At 38.8% G+C, this 16625-nt stretch overlaps 1 protein-coding gene across 1 annotated transcript in view; it reads left to right on the forward strand.

The window, feature by feature from the left end:
* rorb (RAR-related orphan receptor B) overlaps window positions 1–13010 on the forward strand; it is a 36908-nt gene extending 23898 nt beyond the window's left edge. Inside the window, exons 4-10 of the mRNA XM_066653878.1 lie at window positions 184–624; window positions 3995–4116; window positions 7467–7599; window positions 9068–9175; window positions 9281–9391; window positions 9529–9641; window positions 12735–13010. Of these exons, the coding sequence (XP_066509975.1) occupies window positions 184–624; window positions 3995–4116; window positions 7467–7599; window positions 9068–9175; window positions 9281–9391; window positions 9529–9641; window positions 12735–12893 (1187 nt within the window). The 3' untranslated portion in view covers window positions 12894–13010. The remainder of the gene's footprint in view (window positions 1–183; window positions 625–3994; window positions 4117–7466; window positions 7600–9067; window positions 9176–9280; window positions 9392–9528; window positions 9642–12734) is intronic.
* The last annotated feature ends 3615 nt before the right edge of the window (window positions 13011–16625 follow it).

Genomic DNA, 16625 nt, shown 5'->3' on the forward strand with positions numbered 1-16625 from the left:
AGTCAAGACCCACTTGATGAAGCATGAACTGAATTCTCCAGGGACTGCAGATCAGTTAAATATTGGCACTTAAAAAAAACAAATTTTTGGTGGTAAAAATAACTGAATACTCCTTGTGTATGATGTTTGTCAGTGTAGCTGGCCTTACCCAAGCGTATGGTCTTTTTTGCCCCTGTCCTGTAGCCGTGAAGTTTGGACGCATGTCTAAGAAGCAGCGGGACTCTCTGTACGCGGAAGTTCAGAAACACCAGCAGCGTCTCCAGGAGCAACGTCAGCAGCAGCAGCAGCAGCAGCAGCAGCAGTCCAGCGAGGCCGAGGCCCTGGCCAGGGTTTACTCCACAGGACTGTCCTCCGGCCTCACGGGCCTCGGACACGACCTAAGCGCCGCTTATGCTAATGGACACATCATCGACATGCCCAAGGGCCAGAGCAATGGAGGCCCCACCCCTTATTACAGCATGGACTCCACACAGCACAGCCCTGACCAGTCCGGCCTGGACATGGCAGGCATCAAGCAGATCAAACAGGAACCCATCTATGACTTGACCCCAGTCCCCAACATCTTCCCCTACAGCTCTTATCAGGACAGCCAACTAGCTCCTGGAGTTTCCATGGGGGAGCTGGGTATGATTATAGCTCTATATTGTTGCAGAAATACAGAGTAACTCTCATTTTCACAATGCTGTGCTCCTATCAGTTAGTGTTCTCCTCCAAGCATGTTGAGGAACCATATTCTACCCTTCCTAATCCCAGTTTTCATCTCTATATTATTTAGGGAGACATAAGTAATGTATAAAATAATTATAGACAACTGTCGATCAAAATAGAACCTCCTATAAACACATTGAATCAATTCTAGATGACAGTCCACATAGTGCTTAATTGCTCTTTCCAATTTGTACAGCAGCTGTAGTCCTCGCATCGTTCTCAGCACTCTAAATAGGTTTAGGGTTTCGTGTAAATATGATCAGGCAGCTTGAATTATGATACACTGTGATTACGCTGTGGATATTACCACACTTGCTCATTATTTATGGACCAGTGGATATTTGAACTGTTGTGCTGTGGCTGGCTTGACTGACAGCTCTAATACAAAATGCATTGTACAAACTGCTTCCTAATCCCTTCATCTGGAACTATGGATAAATCAATGAGTAACAAACTAAAAAAAGCAACCAAAATTTTTTTTAAAGTTATTTAAAGCATTCTTTTGAATACTATTTGTCAATTAATATGAACCCAACAAAACATATTGTTTTTACATTGAAATTCTGTTCATTTATGGTCAAATTTTAGCAACAGATACTTGCACTTATACTGAAAGAATGCGACCAATTGCAGTTAGTTGCTTACATATCCCTAGTAGTTGTAACATAATCAAATTATTAGGCATATATAAGTTGTAAAGCATTTTTGTATGTATTTATAATTGTAATTCTAAATTCTAAGTTGAAGCATTCTCCCACTCTTATCATTTTGTGGTAACTGTTATGTAGTATTAAAAACACCAAATGTCATTTTATTCAACCAGAAAAAAAAATTAAAAATTAAGTTTAAAATGTCAATCGAGAAAATGTATTTGTCATTTCTCATTCGTTATGAGTTCCTTGAAGGAAAAAGGACAGCAAAAGCATGTGCACTGATTTGTTCTGTTTTAGGGGATAATATTGTATCCAAAATTATTTATGTTTTGATTTAGATGATTTAAAGATGGTGATTTCAATGTTAGCGATCGTGAGCATGGCATGCTAACACACCATTTTTTTAAATGACTCTTTAAAATCATTTTTAACAACATGTTTAAAACATTAACCATAAAATGACAAAAACGCAGGAGAATGTTTGAATTACAATTATATGTTAAAATTTTACTTTACTTGTAAATGTAGATGTAAAATACTGACTACAGTAAAGCCCCAAAAACAGCTGAAATAGAACAAGTGTTTATCAAAGTAACTGCTCCATGTAGTTACCAACACTTTTCTTGTACTATACAACATTTAATTCCCACTGTACAAGCTGACTAGCTGAGAGGAGTTATGCCTGTCTTAATAACCGATACCCATAGGTGTTTTCATAATAATGACTCATTTAACACTGCAGCTAACCATTACTAATGTTCTAACAGTTATCTTCACCACATAAATAAACAGAACCTTTATTCTTTACATCTATTAGATAAAATTGGATTTTTTAGCTTCTGAGAAGCATGACAGGTTTAATCAAATTTTAATGCTGTTGTTAAATGCATGTCTTTGGTCTCTTTGCACTTTAGATCTACTCACTTGTCACTGGAGTTTGGCTCCGTGCTGAACATTGTGTTGCATTTGTCATACTTTTTTGATTGAAGTGGCAGTATTAACATGTATTTGATAGAGTGCATGGAGCTTTGTAAAAATACATTTTCAGACCTATTCTATAAAGGGTTGGCAAGGTGGTGCAACCGGAAGTGTCTCTGTCACACAGATTCAGGGTTCTGTTGTTGTGCCAGGCTATGTAAACAGGAGAGACGCTCGCGGGTTTTTTTAGCAGGAACAGTTTTACTTTAGAGATGTTAACGTGCAAAATACACTGTAAAGAGAGAGCAGTCACAACAAAAAGGGGCAATCCAAAGAATAGTGAGGTACAGGCTGAGGTCAAAAACACAACGTATCAAACAATAGCAGTCCGGATCCAAAAAGACAGAGTCAAGAGAAACGTAAGAATGGGTCATACACGGGTTGGCTTTCATAAACAATGTTCGCTCAGTAAGTAACAAAGAGTTATCAAATACTTCGCAAGTGGCAGATGCAAAAGCCTGAGTTTCTATAGTAACTGAATGATTATGTCAAATACAAAACAGCTGTAAGTTAAAACTCAGGTGACCCGGAGCGCACCAAAGAGTTCTTATTGATTGAAGGAGTCATGTGACCATCCGTTGAATCATGGGAACTGAGGTTCCCAGAGTAATTCACAGACTCAAGTGGTAATCCGGCATGAAGAGAGGGAGGAAGCGAGGCGTCCACAGAGACAGGTGTGACAGGTTGTGAGTTCACACTCTGCCTCAGGTCACTGAGTGTGTGCCCAGTGATTCCAGTTGGGCTCCAGACCCACCGTGACCGAGAACTGGATAAAGCAGTTACAGAGAATTAAGAGAAATTAAATTAAATAAAACAAAACGAAACTATTCTATTATAGTAATAGAACACTCAGGGTCATAATTATATTAACAGATATGGACCTTCGTTTTGTAGGGTATTAAAACCACCTAATGCTACATTTTTCTAATTTCATAGGGCACATATGCAATATATTACTATATGCATATGTGTCCTATGAAATGTGTAAACTGTGGCATTTTTATAGCTTAAATAACTTTTAAATTGTTATTTCATTACATTTATTTCATTAATAACTTTAACAAAAAAATACACCATCTATTTTTTATTATTATTACTTATTATATATGATTATTATAATAACATAAGGTTTCATTATTATTATTACCTAAATAATAAACCAATAAAAATAATTAACACCCACAATTGTTATGATTATTATTGTTGTTCACTATGATGAGAATATAATTAATATTTAAAACGTTCTTTGCCCCCCATTCCGCACGCTCACAATCACGAGAAATGTATGCCACCGGCTCACAACTTTAAAGGGAATGAGAGGAGTTCATCTGCTTGGATACTGAGGCTGCTACCCACTAACCTAACTATCCACACATACTGATCATGTCTAAGTCTATGCCAACGTTTTTGTATTTTTGCCACCCTGCTCAAGATTAGTACACTTCGGCCGGTCAAAAAACATTTTGCCATTGGCAATACATGCCTGATTATACCTTTTTTTTCTCTGCTTGTTGTGTCCATGATGTTATTCATGAAACACATGCTCTATTTGCTTTACTGTTTAGTCCCAGAAGGATATAAGCTGTATGTCATGTTCAGTTAATGAAAAAACAAACACATTCCTATATCTTGAAATGTTTTTTTCTGTGTTTCAGACCGGATTGCGCAGAACATCATAAAGTCTCACCTGGAGACGTGTCAGTACACAACAGAGGAGCTGCAGCAGCTTGCCTGGCAGACACACTCGTATGAGGAGGTCAAAATGTACCAAAGCAAGGTAAGATTTGATCTAATTTATTCTCTTACCCGTCTCCATAAGCGAGGGCCATATGGCAAAACATTAACATCAGTAGATATCTTTATTTGAAAAGTCTCAGGTGTCTGCACTTCCAGAATTAAACATTCTGTACAGGTACATTATGGTTCACTGAAGTTAGAGCGTAAATTTGCCTTTAAAGGTACAACAGTAGTTTTAAAATCCAGCCGAGTCCCCTAAAGATACATTATATTCTCTTCTAAAGAAGGAGATGTGAATAGAACTGTGTTAAATAAAACAATAATATATTACTGCTGGAAATGTACTGGCATTTTTGTCGATTATTAATTTTCTACATCATTTGAAGACAGAAGTTGTCCTTCACATCGTGTGAACATTTCATGATGAATGGACCAATAGAAAATCTCCAAAATGATTTGGAAAAACTTTTTACATTCACTTCCATTAAAAGTTGAGAAAGGATTTTTTTCCTACTCCTGTAAAGCTACTATTTGGGAGATACAGTGACAACATGGTAGTTATGATCCCTAACTAAAAGTACTGAAAAGTACCCTTGAGGATACCACCACAGTTTTTCTGAGAGTGTAATATAAAGTGGCCACTGAGTGAAAGTATGACATTAGAGTTTCTAATAAACTGGCCAGTGGATATACAATTAATTTCATTTCACATCAATTTCATTTCACATAGTGCTTTTCTGAATGTAAGCATGTGTATTTGTGAATGCTAATGAAAATGAGAAGGAAATATTGATATCAGTCTTATGTGTGAGGTCATTAGAGTATCTCTCATGGCTCAGGCTTAGCAAAACCCAACTAACTGATCTTATCCTGTAATAATCAGCTCTGATGAGAGAGAGAGAAAGAGAGAGAGAGAGAGAGAGAGAGAGAGAGAATCTAGCGGATTTAATAAACCACTCTAAGCAGAATCAGGGGAGGAGGACCAGAAACATCACAAGCCCTCTTCATTTCCCTGTGTCAAATGGATTATGGGTAATTACGGCGCAGCCCTTTGAAACATGGCCTGTGAAGATTCCTTAACAGGAGAATTGCCGAGCACACAAAAGCAATTTGCTGATGCTATAATTTTTCACTATTTGCTGTTCAGTCCTAATCATAATGGAAAACTTTATGAACTCTATTTTTACAAGGCTTTGCCATGAGGGAAGTGTCTTAAGTGTTAAGTTAAAGGTTGTGGTTTATTGCAAATAGTAAAAGACAAAACTAAACAAAATAGGAGTTTTCCTGAAATTTCTGTTGGATAGATCTCGCTGCTCAACGTGATGGATCAATCACAGTCGGGATGGGGCGTGGTCTCAGAATGAATGACATAGTGATTAGGACTAATCTCACTCTTAGAATGAATTTAGGATGAACAATGCACTGATTAGTGGTGCTTCCAAAAGCCCTAAAAGTTACTGTTTTTTCCTGCTGATACTCTCCTCTCCTGTGTGACCCGTAAACTGATTCTGTGACACCATCTTGTTGTCTGTCCAAATACTGGAGGAGACAAAAGAATCCACTTAAAGTCCCCAACAAAGCAGTTTCCAGTGAAGTATACATGAGAGTTTACTACTTAGGAAGTCCTTTAAGGATTTTTATAAGGACAACACTGCTTGCACGCCCAGAAAGTCACAAATACGCAGCAGGTATAAGCAGATAAGTAAATATAAGCAGATGATAAACATTCACAATTCAATTAAATGGACGGAATTGCCATGCTGGCTTTGTGCAGCAGCTGTGATTGGCTCTGGAGTTTTAGGGGTGTGCTGAAAACAAGTGTTGTGATAGGCTCAGGTCTTCAGTCAGTATCATAGTTGAAAAAGTTCAGCTGGCCCATTTCCCCAATTACTGCTCGTTCTCTCCATTCCTCCTGCTCCTTTGCTGGATGGAACGGACTCTAAATTCAGGAGACCGCTAATTGCATGAAACTAAACACAGACAGAAAGAAACATATCCACAAAACCAAGCAAATCGAGTTACCACTTTAAATTAAGAGTACAAATATCAAGGTTTATAAATTGTTTAAAAACCTGTGGAAAACATGGTATTTAATAAGGTTGTAAACACCTTAAATGTTATTAATAATCATTTGTAACAGAGATAGGAAGTGACAGTGACCTCTTTTTTTTTGTCTAATACTGAAAGTGTCATAAAACTTCATGAAAATTTTAAGATTAAGAATAAGTGCAGACTTCAGACCTGATCACAGTCATTTAATTGTAAACAATCGTAAAGTGGTAATTGTAAACACTATATTACCACTGATATATAAAAAGACACTCTGTTGGTGGCTAATTCACTAAATTCATTCATTCATTCATTATCTGTAACCGCTTATCCAATTCAGGGTTGCGGTGGGTCCAGAGCCTACCTGGAATCATTGGGCGCAAGGCAGGGAATACATCCTGGAGGGGGCGCCAGTCCTTCACAGGGCAACACAAACACATTCACTCACGGACACTTTTGAGTCGCCAATCCACCTACTAACGTGTGTTTTTGGACTGTGGGAGGAAACCCGGAGCACCCGGAGGAAACCCACGCAGACACGGGGAGTACACACCAACTCCTCACAGACAGTCACCCGGCGCGGGAATCGAACCCACAACCTCCAGGTCCCTAGAGCTGTGTGACTGCGACACTACCTGCTGCGCCACCGTGCCGCCCTAATTCATTAAATGGTTAAACTTATTAACAAATATGTTCTGAGAGAGGGTTAATATTGACTGAAAGTGAGGTCAGTAATTGGCACCTGGGGTTTAACAGTGTAGATCGATGTGGGTTCACTATTTGGGAATTAACAGGTCACTGTTGCCTTTTCTATCTATGTGCTATACCTGATTATTAATGACTTTTAATGTATTAATACCATAATTAATCAATGTCAATAAATAGGTTTTAAACCATTTATAAACCTTTATATGAGTAGTCATTCTAGAGTGGTACCCAACTCGAGTTATAAAGGAGTTTCTGTGGTAATTCAAACCACGTACAAACAACAGTCGTTTTTCATTGAAACACACTGTTCCACCTTTAAAGATGTGGTGAATAGAACGTAAACAAACCAGAGGGAACAGCATTTCCCCACAATCATAGATGTTGCCTTTAAAACTGTATGTTAAGAATAAATCAAAGAGAGTGATTATATTTTTGTTTTGGCTTGGTTTTAAGGAATCTATCCTTTAGCAGATATAGGGTCTAAAATTCTATACTTCTGCCAGAGCTGCTCTTCTCTGCTATGCTAAAAACTTTTCGAAAGCACAACAGCTATATTTATTTTTGGCTTTCTTTTGCCTCTACTGCTAGAGTCTTTCTGAATTGTGTTTGTTCTTGTGTGTGTGTGTGTTTCAGTCGAGGGAGGTGCTATGGCAGCAGTGTGCGATCCAGATAACCCATGCCATTCAGTATGTGGTGGAATTTGCCAAGCGCATCGCAGGCTTCATGGAACTTTGTCAAAACGACCAGATCCTTCTACTCAAATCAGGTTAGCACCTAATTTCAACCTCACCTTAGCTCCTTCAATTTGTTGAAACCTCTCTTTTACCAATGAAACTACACTCTATGACCCGCAGTTAATCAGTGAATTCAACAGCTTTATGGCACATTAATATTTTTGGTCACAGACATTCACTAGTTCTTTTTAGATAGGATAATCACAGTAAATGCTTGAAGGACAGGACACCATGCTCAATGCCAAGTGTCAGCTAATGAGGATATATAGGCTTTGAAGCAGTGGAATGAGTTATGATTATGTCACACTACATCCTCATCCATGACGGTTATATTCGGTTCAGATGCTGGAAATGTGTTGGAAACAACAAAATTGCATCCAAATGGGGCTACATTTGTGTAGTGTGATGCCAGCAGAGTGTAACAAGTGGTACCAGTGGTCACTAACACAGACCAGCCCCTTGAAATCTGAGTAACTGCTGGGATTGGACTGTATATGCTGCCTCTGGAGAGGTGATGGTTATCCCTCTGGGTTAAGCGTTTGGTTCATACGGAGTGTGAAGGTTTCCCACACTTAACGGCAACATTCTGAAGATGATCCTGACTACTGGCTAACTCTCCAGTCTGTCTGCATTCGTGCTTGAAACTGGGCTAATGTGTTTAAGGCCAGAGCACATAGACCAGACGAACATGAAGGAACACAAACAAGCATGCATATACGTTTGTGTTTGTTCAGACATTTAAGGTCGAATTTGATGTGTAAAATTTGTTTAAGTTCTGCAGTTGGCCATGACTTATAGATATTCCATGCGCAGCTGCGCATCCACTGCGTCCCCGATTACCATAGCGACCAGTTCCAAGTTCCATAGTTTAGCTTGTTTTACTTCTTGGCTGATATGTGGAAAGACATAATGGCGCTATATGACATTTAATATCAGCAGTTCTCAAACCAGAACTGTTGGTAAGTAACATTAGCCTCTATCTATCTTTATTAACCAGTTACATAGATTTTAAATAACACTAGCTACAGCAACAACAGAAGAAGAGTCTCAATGCCATCATCAATATCTATTTTTCTAGTAAAAGATCTGTCATTTTCTTCAGTTTTGTTTGTTTGGTGGCCACTGACAGTTATTTTACAAAACATTCTAAACATTAGAATCTTGGGCTTTGTCTTAAAATGTTTGGTTGGCGTGCTCCTGTCTTTAAAGCAAGGCTACCAGGTTCCTGGAGCTTCCCCTTATGAGATATCCCCACCTTTCGAATTTCAGCATTTCAGGAGTTCCTCACGGTGCCAGAACTTTCAGTAACCTTCAGTAATCTTCAGTAACCGAACCTCGTTAATCATCTTGAATTGAAATGAATGAAATCAGGCCTTCCCAGAAATATTCCATCATCTCCTCTAAAGCGTTCCCAGAAAAGTAAAGAGGGGCCAGACTCCATATTAGCACCCCAGATTGCAGTGTATTTATTGTCGCTAATTTTTGCATGCACTTTCTCAGGTTGCCTGGAGGTGGTGCTGGTGAGAATGTGCCGGGCGTTCAACCCCCTCAACAACACAGTTCTGTTTGAGGGGAAATACGGAGGCATGCAGATGTTCAAAGCACTTGGTAACAAAGCTGTTTTACTAACTACATTAAAATTTCTAAACAAGGTTTTCTTTTAATGATAGCTTTTCTCCAGTGTCTTACCATGATGCGTCTTTCACTCCGTAGGTTGTGACGACCTTGTCAGTGCAGTGTTTGACTTTGCAAAGAGTTTGTGCTCGCTGCAGTTGACAGAAGAAGAAATCGCCCTGTTCTCCGCAGCTGTTCTCATCTCCACAGGTCAGTGGTCCATGCAGAGAAGCTACCGATCAGAATTCAGCTTTAACTTCATCCATCCAGAGATATAATTTGTTTTAGCTAGTCTCAGTTAAGAAAGCAGAGAAATAATCATGTATTTTTTTGTTGTTGCTGTTCAGATCGTCCTTGGTTAATGGAACCTAGGAAAGTACAGAAGCTACAGGAGAAAATCTACTTTGCTCTCCAGCACATTATGCAGAAGAACCACATGGACGAGGATGCACTTGCTAAGGTAGGACATGTCTTTCCTTTCCTGTGGGGTACTTCTTCCCATGGCCAGCTTCAAGGAGCAATTTGAGAATGTTACTTGGTAAAAGAGCTCAACAAATTAGTCTTTAGTTGTTGTGTTTCTGTGTCTTGGTTTAAAAGAGCAGAGCTTCTGAATGTAAACAAACCAGAGAGAACAGCATCTACCCACAATCAAAGACGTCTTAGTTGTGTGTTGTTATTGTTTTGAAAAAAGACATTCTTTGCTCCTCACACAAGGACAGCAGTGACATCAGGCAAGATGCTTCCACTGAACAAAATAGAGAAACTGCTCCTGTGTATTCCTCAGCTTGGTAAAATATAGAAGATATACATTTGTTTTCTTTTTGTTAAAACATTGTAGTTGATGTGACTACATGTGTTGATGTTGAAATAAATCACTAATACGTCATCAGAACACAAATAAAAAAACAGCTTCACTCCCTGGCTATTAGGAGCACTCTCTAACCAGCACGGCCAGTCTGCAGTGATATCAGAGGAGCACTGCTTGACTTTAGTTACATTTAGGGCATCATGCCTTCAGAAGGATTGGACAATCATATCAGCCACTCCTAACGCTTCTGTGATACTAAGCTGAATTCAAACATCTTTTGTTCAAACATTCCAGTTCCACCTTAAATATTGCAATAGTGTCAGGCAAAAAAAAGTACAAACCGGATTCCAAAAAAGTTGGGACACTAAACAAATTGTGAATAAATATTGAATGCAATGATGTGGAGGTGCCAACATCTAATATTTTGTTCAGAATAGAACACAAATCACAGATCAAACGTTTAAACTGAAAGAATGTATCATTTTAAGGGAAAAATATGTTGATTCAAAATTTCATGGCGTCAACAAATCCCCAAAAAGTTGGGACAAGGCCATTTTTTACTACTGTGTGGCATCCCCCCTTCTTCTTACAACACTCAACAGACGTCTGGGGACAGAGGAGACCAGTTTCTCAAGTTTAGAAATAGGAATGCTCTCCCATTCATGTCTAATACAGGCCTCTAACTGTTCAATCGTCTTGGGCCTTCTTTGTCACACCTTCCTCTTTAGGATGCGCCAAATGTTCTCTACAGGTGAAAGATCTGGACTGCAGGCTGCCATTTCAGTACCCGGATCCTTCTCCTACGTAGCCATGATGTTGTGATTGCTGCAGAATGTGGTCTGGCATTATCTTGTTGAAAAATGCAGGGTCTTCCCTGAAAGAGATGACGTCTAGATGGAAGCATATGTTGTTCTAGAACCTGAACATAGTTCTCTGCATTAATGGTGCCTTTCCAGACATCCAAGCTGCCCATGCCACAAGCACTCATGCAACCCCATACCATCAGTGATGCAGGCTTCTGAACAGAGCGTTGATAACAACTTGGGTTAACCTTGTCCTCTCTGGTCCGGATGACATGGCGTCCCAGTGTTCCATAAAGAACTTCAAATCGTGACTCATCTGACCACAGAACAGTCTTCCATTTTGCCACACTCCATTTTAAAAGACCCCTGGCCCAGTGCAGACATCTGAGCTTGTGGAGCTTGCTTAGAAATGGCTTCCTCTTTGCACTGTAGAGTTTCAGCTGGCAACGGCGGATGGCACGGTGGATTGTGTTCACTGACAATGCTTTCTGGAAGTATTCCTGAGCCCATTCTGTTATTTCCTTGACAGTGGCATTCCTGTTTGAGGTGCAGTGACGTTTAAGGGCCCGGAGATCACGAGCATCCAGTAGAGTTTTACGGCCTTGACCCTTACGCACAGCAATTGTTCCAGATTCTCTGAATCTTTTGATGATGTTATGCACGGTTGATGACGATAACTTAAAAGTCTTTGTTATTTTACGCTGGGTAAAACCATTCTGGTATCGCTGCACTATCTTTCTGCTCAACAATGGTGGAATTGGTGATCCTCTTACCATCTTGGCTTCAGAGAGACACTGACACTCTGAGAAGCTCTTTTTATACCCAATCATGTTGTCAATGGGGCGGCACGGTGGTGCAGCAGGTAGTGTTGCAGTCACACAGCTACAGGGGCCTGGAGGTTGTGGGTTCGATTCCCGCTCCGGGTGACTGTCTGTGAGGAGTTGGTGTGTTCTCCCGGTGTCCGCGTGGGTTTTCTCCGGGTGCTCCGGTTTCCTCCCACAGTCCAAAAACACACGTTGGTAGGTGGATTGGCGACTCAAAAGTGTGAGTGTGTGAGTGAATGTGTGTGTGTCTGTGTTGCCCTGTGAAGGACTGGCGCCCCCTCCAGGGTGTATTCCTGCCTTGTGCCCAATGATTCCAGGTAGGCTCTGGACCCACTGCAACCCTGAACTGGATAAGCGGTTACAGATAATGAATGAATGTTGTCAATTGACCTAATTAGTGTTAATTGGTCTTCCAGCTGTTCGTTATATGCTCAATTTCCTTTTTCCAGCCACTTATTGCTACTTGTCTCAACTTTTTTGGGATTTGTTGACTCTGTGAAATTTTGAATCAACATATTTTTCCTTTAAAATGTTACATTTACTCAGATTAAACTTTTGATCTGTCATCTTTGTTCTATTACGAATAAAATATTGACATTTGCCATCTCCACCTCATTGCATTCAGTTTTTATTCACAATTTGTTTAGTGTCCCAACTTTTTGGAATCCGGTTTGTAGTTGCTTCACCATTTAAGGTGGAAATGGGCCTCTCCACAAAACCTACCTAGAGCTACCAGAAATGTCCCTCCTCTTAATAATCCTTTAGACCATTTTATATCTAAGTGCTTATGCTCGCACTTGAACCCTATATTTCATCACTAAATGCCTCCTCCATCTCCTCCATTCTCAAGTAAACCTGCAAGAAATACTCCTTTACCCCAGGTATGACAAAATATTCCCCCACGTCAGTTCTATTTTTACTTTACCCCATGTCCACAGGTAAAACTTATCATGTGTGAAAAGGGCTTATGCACAGTGCATAGTTGTGCAGAAATTAAATGTTATTTGAATGCCAATCATTTTGACAAACCTAGTATAAATGCAGATGACTATTCTTATTGTCAATATATCAGATATGAAGCCCAACTTTATCATTTTACCTTGCTTTCTATTCCACAGCTGATTGGTCGGATCCCCACGTTGGCGGCGTTGTGTACCCTGCACACAGAGGAGCTTCAGGCTTTCCAGCAGCTACACCCGGAAACAGTCAATGTTCTATTTCCCCCACTTTACAAGGAGCTCTTTAACCCTGATGCTGCCAGTGTCATTCCCAAGTGACATCCACTGCCCTACACTCACACACATTTCCAAACTGGAAACACCCTCCTTTTGTGAATGGACAGGAATGTGGCTAATGGGAAGCTTCCCATGGCCAAAGGGGGAGCCTATCTACCTGGGTACCTCGATGATCGCACAATGTACAAGGCACTATCCGGCAAAAAAAAAAAAAAACAATTAAAAAAAAAACAAACAAACAAAAAAAAAAAACAAACAAAAAAAAAAAACTACAACAGCAACTACAGGAATGTCCTGCACTTCATTAACAACGACAAATCTAATTTCACCGATTCAGTCAGAAGAATGTATATACGCACCCGTTAGAGAGGGTGTGCTCCAGGACTGACCAGAAATGTACAGACTTTGGGACTTTAGAGCAATTTTAAGCTGTCTTTTGATGGGTAAGTTCGTCCAGGTCTTTGACCTATATTTCTTTTCTTTTTTTTATAAATATATATATACAATATTGTAATATTTGAAAAAGGAAAAATGGGGCCGAGGGTCGGATTGGAAGGCTTAGCAGTTCCCTAGTTTGGATCGTATTCCAGTATTAAATCTACTTCTCTTTATACTTTAGTCCTAATTTATAAACAGGACAGGAAATTTTGTCCATGTACATTTTTACTTTTTCTCTTTTTTTTTTTTTTTTTTTTTTTTTGGTAGTTTGACTTGTGCATAATTTGTGAAAGCTTAGTTAAAGTGTACTAGGGGGAGCTTTTTCGCTTTTTTCTGGTATGTTTAAAAGCCTTGTCTGGGCCATGTAGATATGTACAGACGGTGCAATGAAGTTCACCATAGAAACTATGGAAATGTAAAGGATTTTCTAAGAAAAAAAAGAGTTGATTATGGGTTCCAGTTTTGTTTCTATATGAAATATAGATATATATATTTTACAAATGACTGATCACCAATCCTGTCACTCAGCAATGAAACTATTTTGTTTGTGGACAATGGACTGCTGTTGAACAATCTTTCAAGTCCAAGGGATAGTCTGTAGAAGGGACTATTTACAGTTTTAACATCCCTCCCTCTCTTTCTCTTCCTATCCCTCAAAAGCCCCTCAGCATTACATCCAAAACCATCCACTTGTCTCCCTATTTAGTGGTAGCAAGTAAAACAAATCAGCCCAAATAATGTATAAAGTGTACAAATAAGTTTTAAAGCATTATAGTGCAAAATATAATTGTATGTCAAACTTCAAACATTCTCCCCCTCTTGTCATTTTATGCTGTTGCATAGTATTGAGAAAAAAAAAAAAAAAAAGGGGTGCCCAAACTTTTTTCAAAGGCGGCCAAATTGGAACATATCAAAATTCTTAAGGGCCAGTCTCTCTTTCGCCGGTTTTCACTGATGATGTATTCTTAAAAGTGATGCCGTAGGCCAGTTAAGATTAAAAGCGCATTTTGCCCGGGTGCTGGACTTTTTTTGGACAACCCATATCTATATTCAGAAACATCAACGCTGGAATCACATCTTTAAATCGTTTCAAACTGCATCATTTTTTTTTGTTGACTACAATGAATATTGTCATTGTTAATCCTATCTAACCATAAAAGGACAAAAGAGCAGGGGAATGTTTGAATTCTGAATTATAATTATATTATACACAGAAAAACCTTAAAATGTATTTGTACATCTTATATTTTGTAGAATTCCTGTGTGAAAAATAAGTGAAGACTCACCTCTACAACACAACTAAACTTTTGCATATTTAATGCACTATATCTTGTACTGTATATGCTATTTCTAACAGACACTATATGGCAAAAAGTTGCTACCTGCTCAACACCTTGTTGAGATCAAGGGGGACATTATTGTGACCTTAGACTCTAGCTGCTCAATAGTGTCCCATTATACTGGCCAATCATGCACAAAGTTTATCATTATTTTCAGCAAATCAAAGTAATCACAAAGTCTTGTAGAGGTTGTGTGCTTACTGTCACATTAACAATCAGCTAAACCTGTCATTTGAGTGACTTTTTGCACCCTGCCATATCTCTCAATTTGAGAAAGAGACTTGGTATTCCCAGTCTACTCCCAACAGGTACTAAGATGTAAAGAAAGATGGTAGGGAAGAAGGCTTGGACATTGAAAGAGCTTTGCAATGACTGGCAACCCAAGAATTCACAATCAAGCTTCATGCAATACAGTTTGAATGGTTGAAGCATTCTAACACTGAATCTTGTTGAATTAATGGCAATACACTCCGCAATCAAGCTGTGAAAGACAATCATTTCACTTTGTATTTCTTTGAAACCAATAACACAGCACCAAACCAGTGCGGATTCCCTCAGCGTATTTTTCGAGTGAATTTTATTGCAATACTGAGGCGATGCTGCCGCTATTTTCGTGCTGACCTAGATCAGGATAGAACCCACAGGCCTCTGGTCTTCTTATTTCTCTCAGGCGAAGGTCCATACCTCAGAAAGGCTTAAAAAAAAACAAAGTGACTCAATAACTATGTTTACATGCACACGGTAACTCAACAAGTGTCTTAATTTAAGGAACTAGATAAAAACCAAAACATTAGATTTGCTTCCGTAACAGCTTCAATACTTCTGAACAGTCTTTGCTCTAGATACTGGAAAGTGTCTGAAAAGATAAGTGAGACCTTAAGTCAGGTTCTGCCCACTCATCCCTACAGGTATAGTATGGAGGTCCATCACTGGCTTGGTTCATTAGCTGCCTCTGAGCACAGTGACCTTATGTATGGGCGTCCCTTTCAACAGATTTAACAAGGTGTGCATCATGGTCCTCACTGTGTACACTTTAAAATAGTAGACTCATTCACTCATTACATAGGGTATCTTCAAATATTTGGACATATACGATTTCACTGTCTAAGCTTAACTCAACGAAGGCTTTAGTTAGACACTGACCATTGTATATTGTTGTATACATGAGCATAGCTAAGTTAGACTAAATCAACTAAATCAAGCTATGGGGTTAAGTTGAGCCATTGTTGTGCATGTCAACATAGTTAATATCGTCTCACGCTACAATTTTAAGAACCGATCTTCTTTAGTGTAGTAAAAGTCTAGCCATTCACATACAGCTATAAATCCATGGTGACATAACACACATCACACAGCACTTAATCAATTAATAGTGGAAACTGTTAGTCCTGGTTTTTCCACTAGTATTAGTGTAAATTCCCACAAGCCACAAAATACAATATTAATTATAAAAATATTAATATAAAAATAAAATGCTATAAACATCTTAAAACACGGATATTTGTGGTATACAGTATGTGAAAATGTGATTTTAGCATATTAATAGTCACAACTGACTGCTCTATTACAGTTCTAACCTACTCTTGCACTATTTCAACTTTTAAAGGCTTGTAATATGCAAAGCATTGAAAAACAGTAGCAACTTTTTAAACTTCTAAATCCCAATTATTTCTCCAAATAAAATTCTGTCTCTGTAATGGAGCTTATTTTTTAAGTTATTTGTAACTTTGTAACTGACTCCTGTCAAAATGCAGGGATCAGTATCACTTTATTCTGTATATACGACACTGACTCAATCATTGATCGGAAATCAACACCACCCTCTTGTGGACTGAGAAAACAATTCACCAACAGTGTGGGTTTTCTGTCCAACAATAAGTTTGTTCAAATATTTAGAATTAAACAGTCTGTTATAGAAATTATCAAATGAAGCTACTGTTAAGTCTAAATATCATTGTTTTATTTTTATATTGTTTCTAGTAATCAGCAGTTTAAA

This window comes from Hoplias malabaricus, chromosome X2 (genome assembly GCF_029633855.1).
Source record: "Hoplias malabaricus isolate fHopMal1 chromosome X2, fHopMal1.hap1, whole genome shotgun sequence".
In the NCBI taxonomy this organism is placed as follows: Eukaryota; Metazoa; Chordata; class Actinopteri; order Characiformes; family Erythrinidae; genus Hoplias; species Hoplias malabaricus.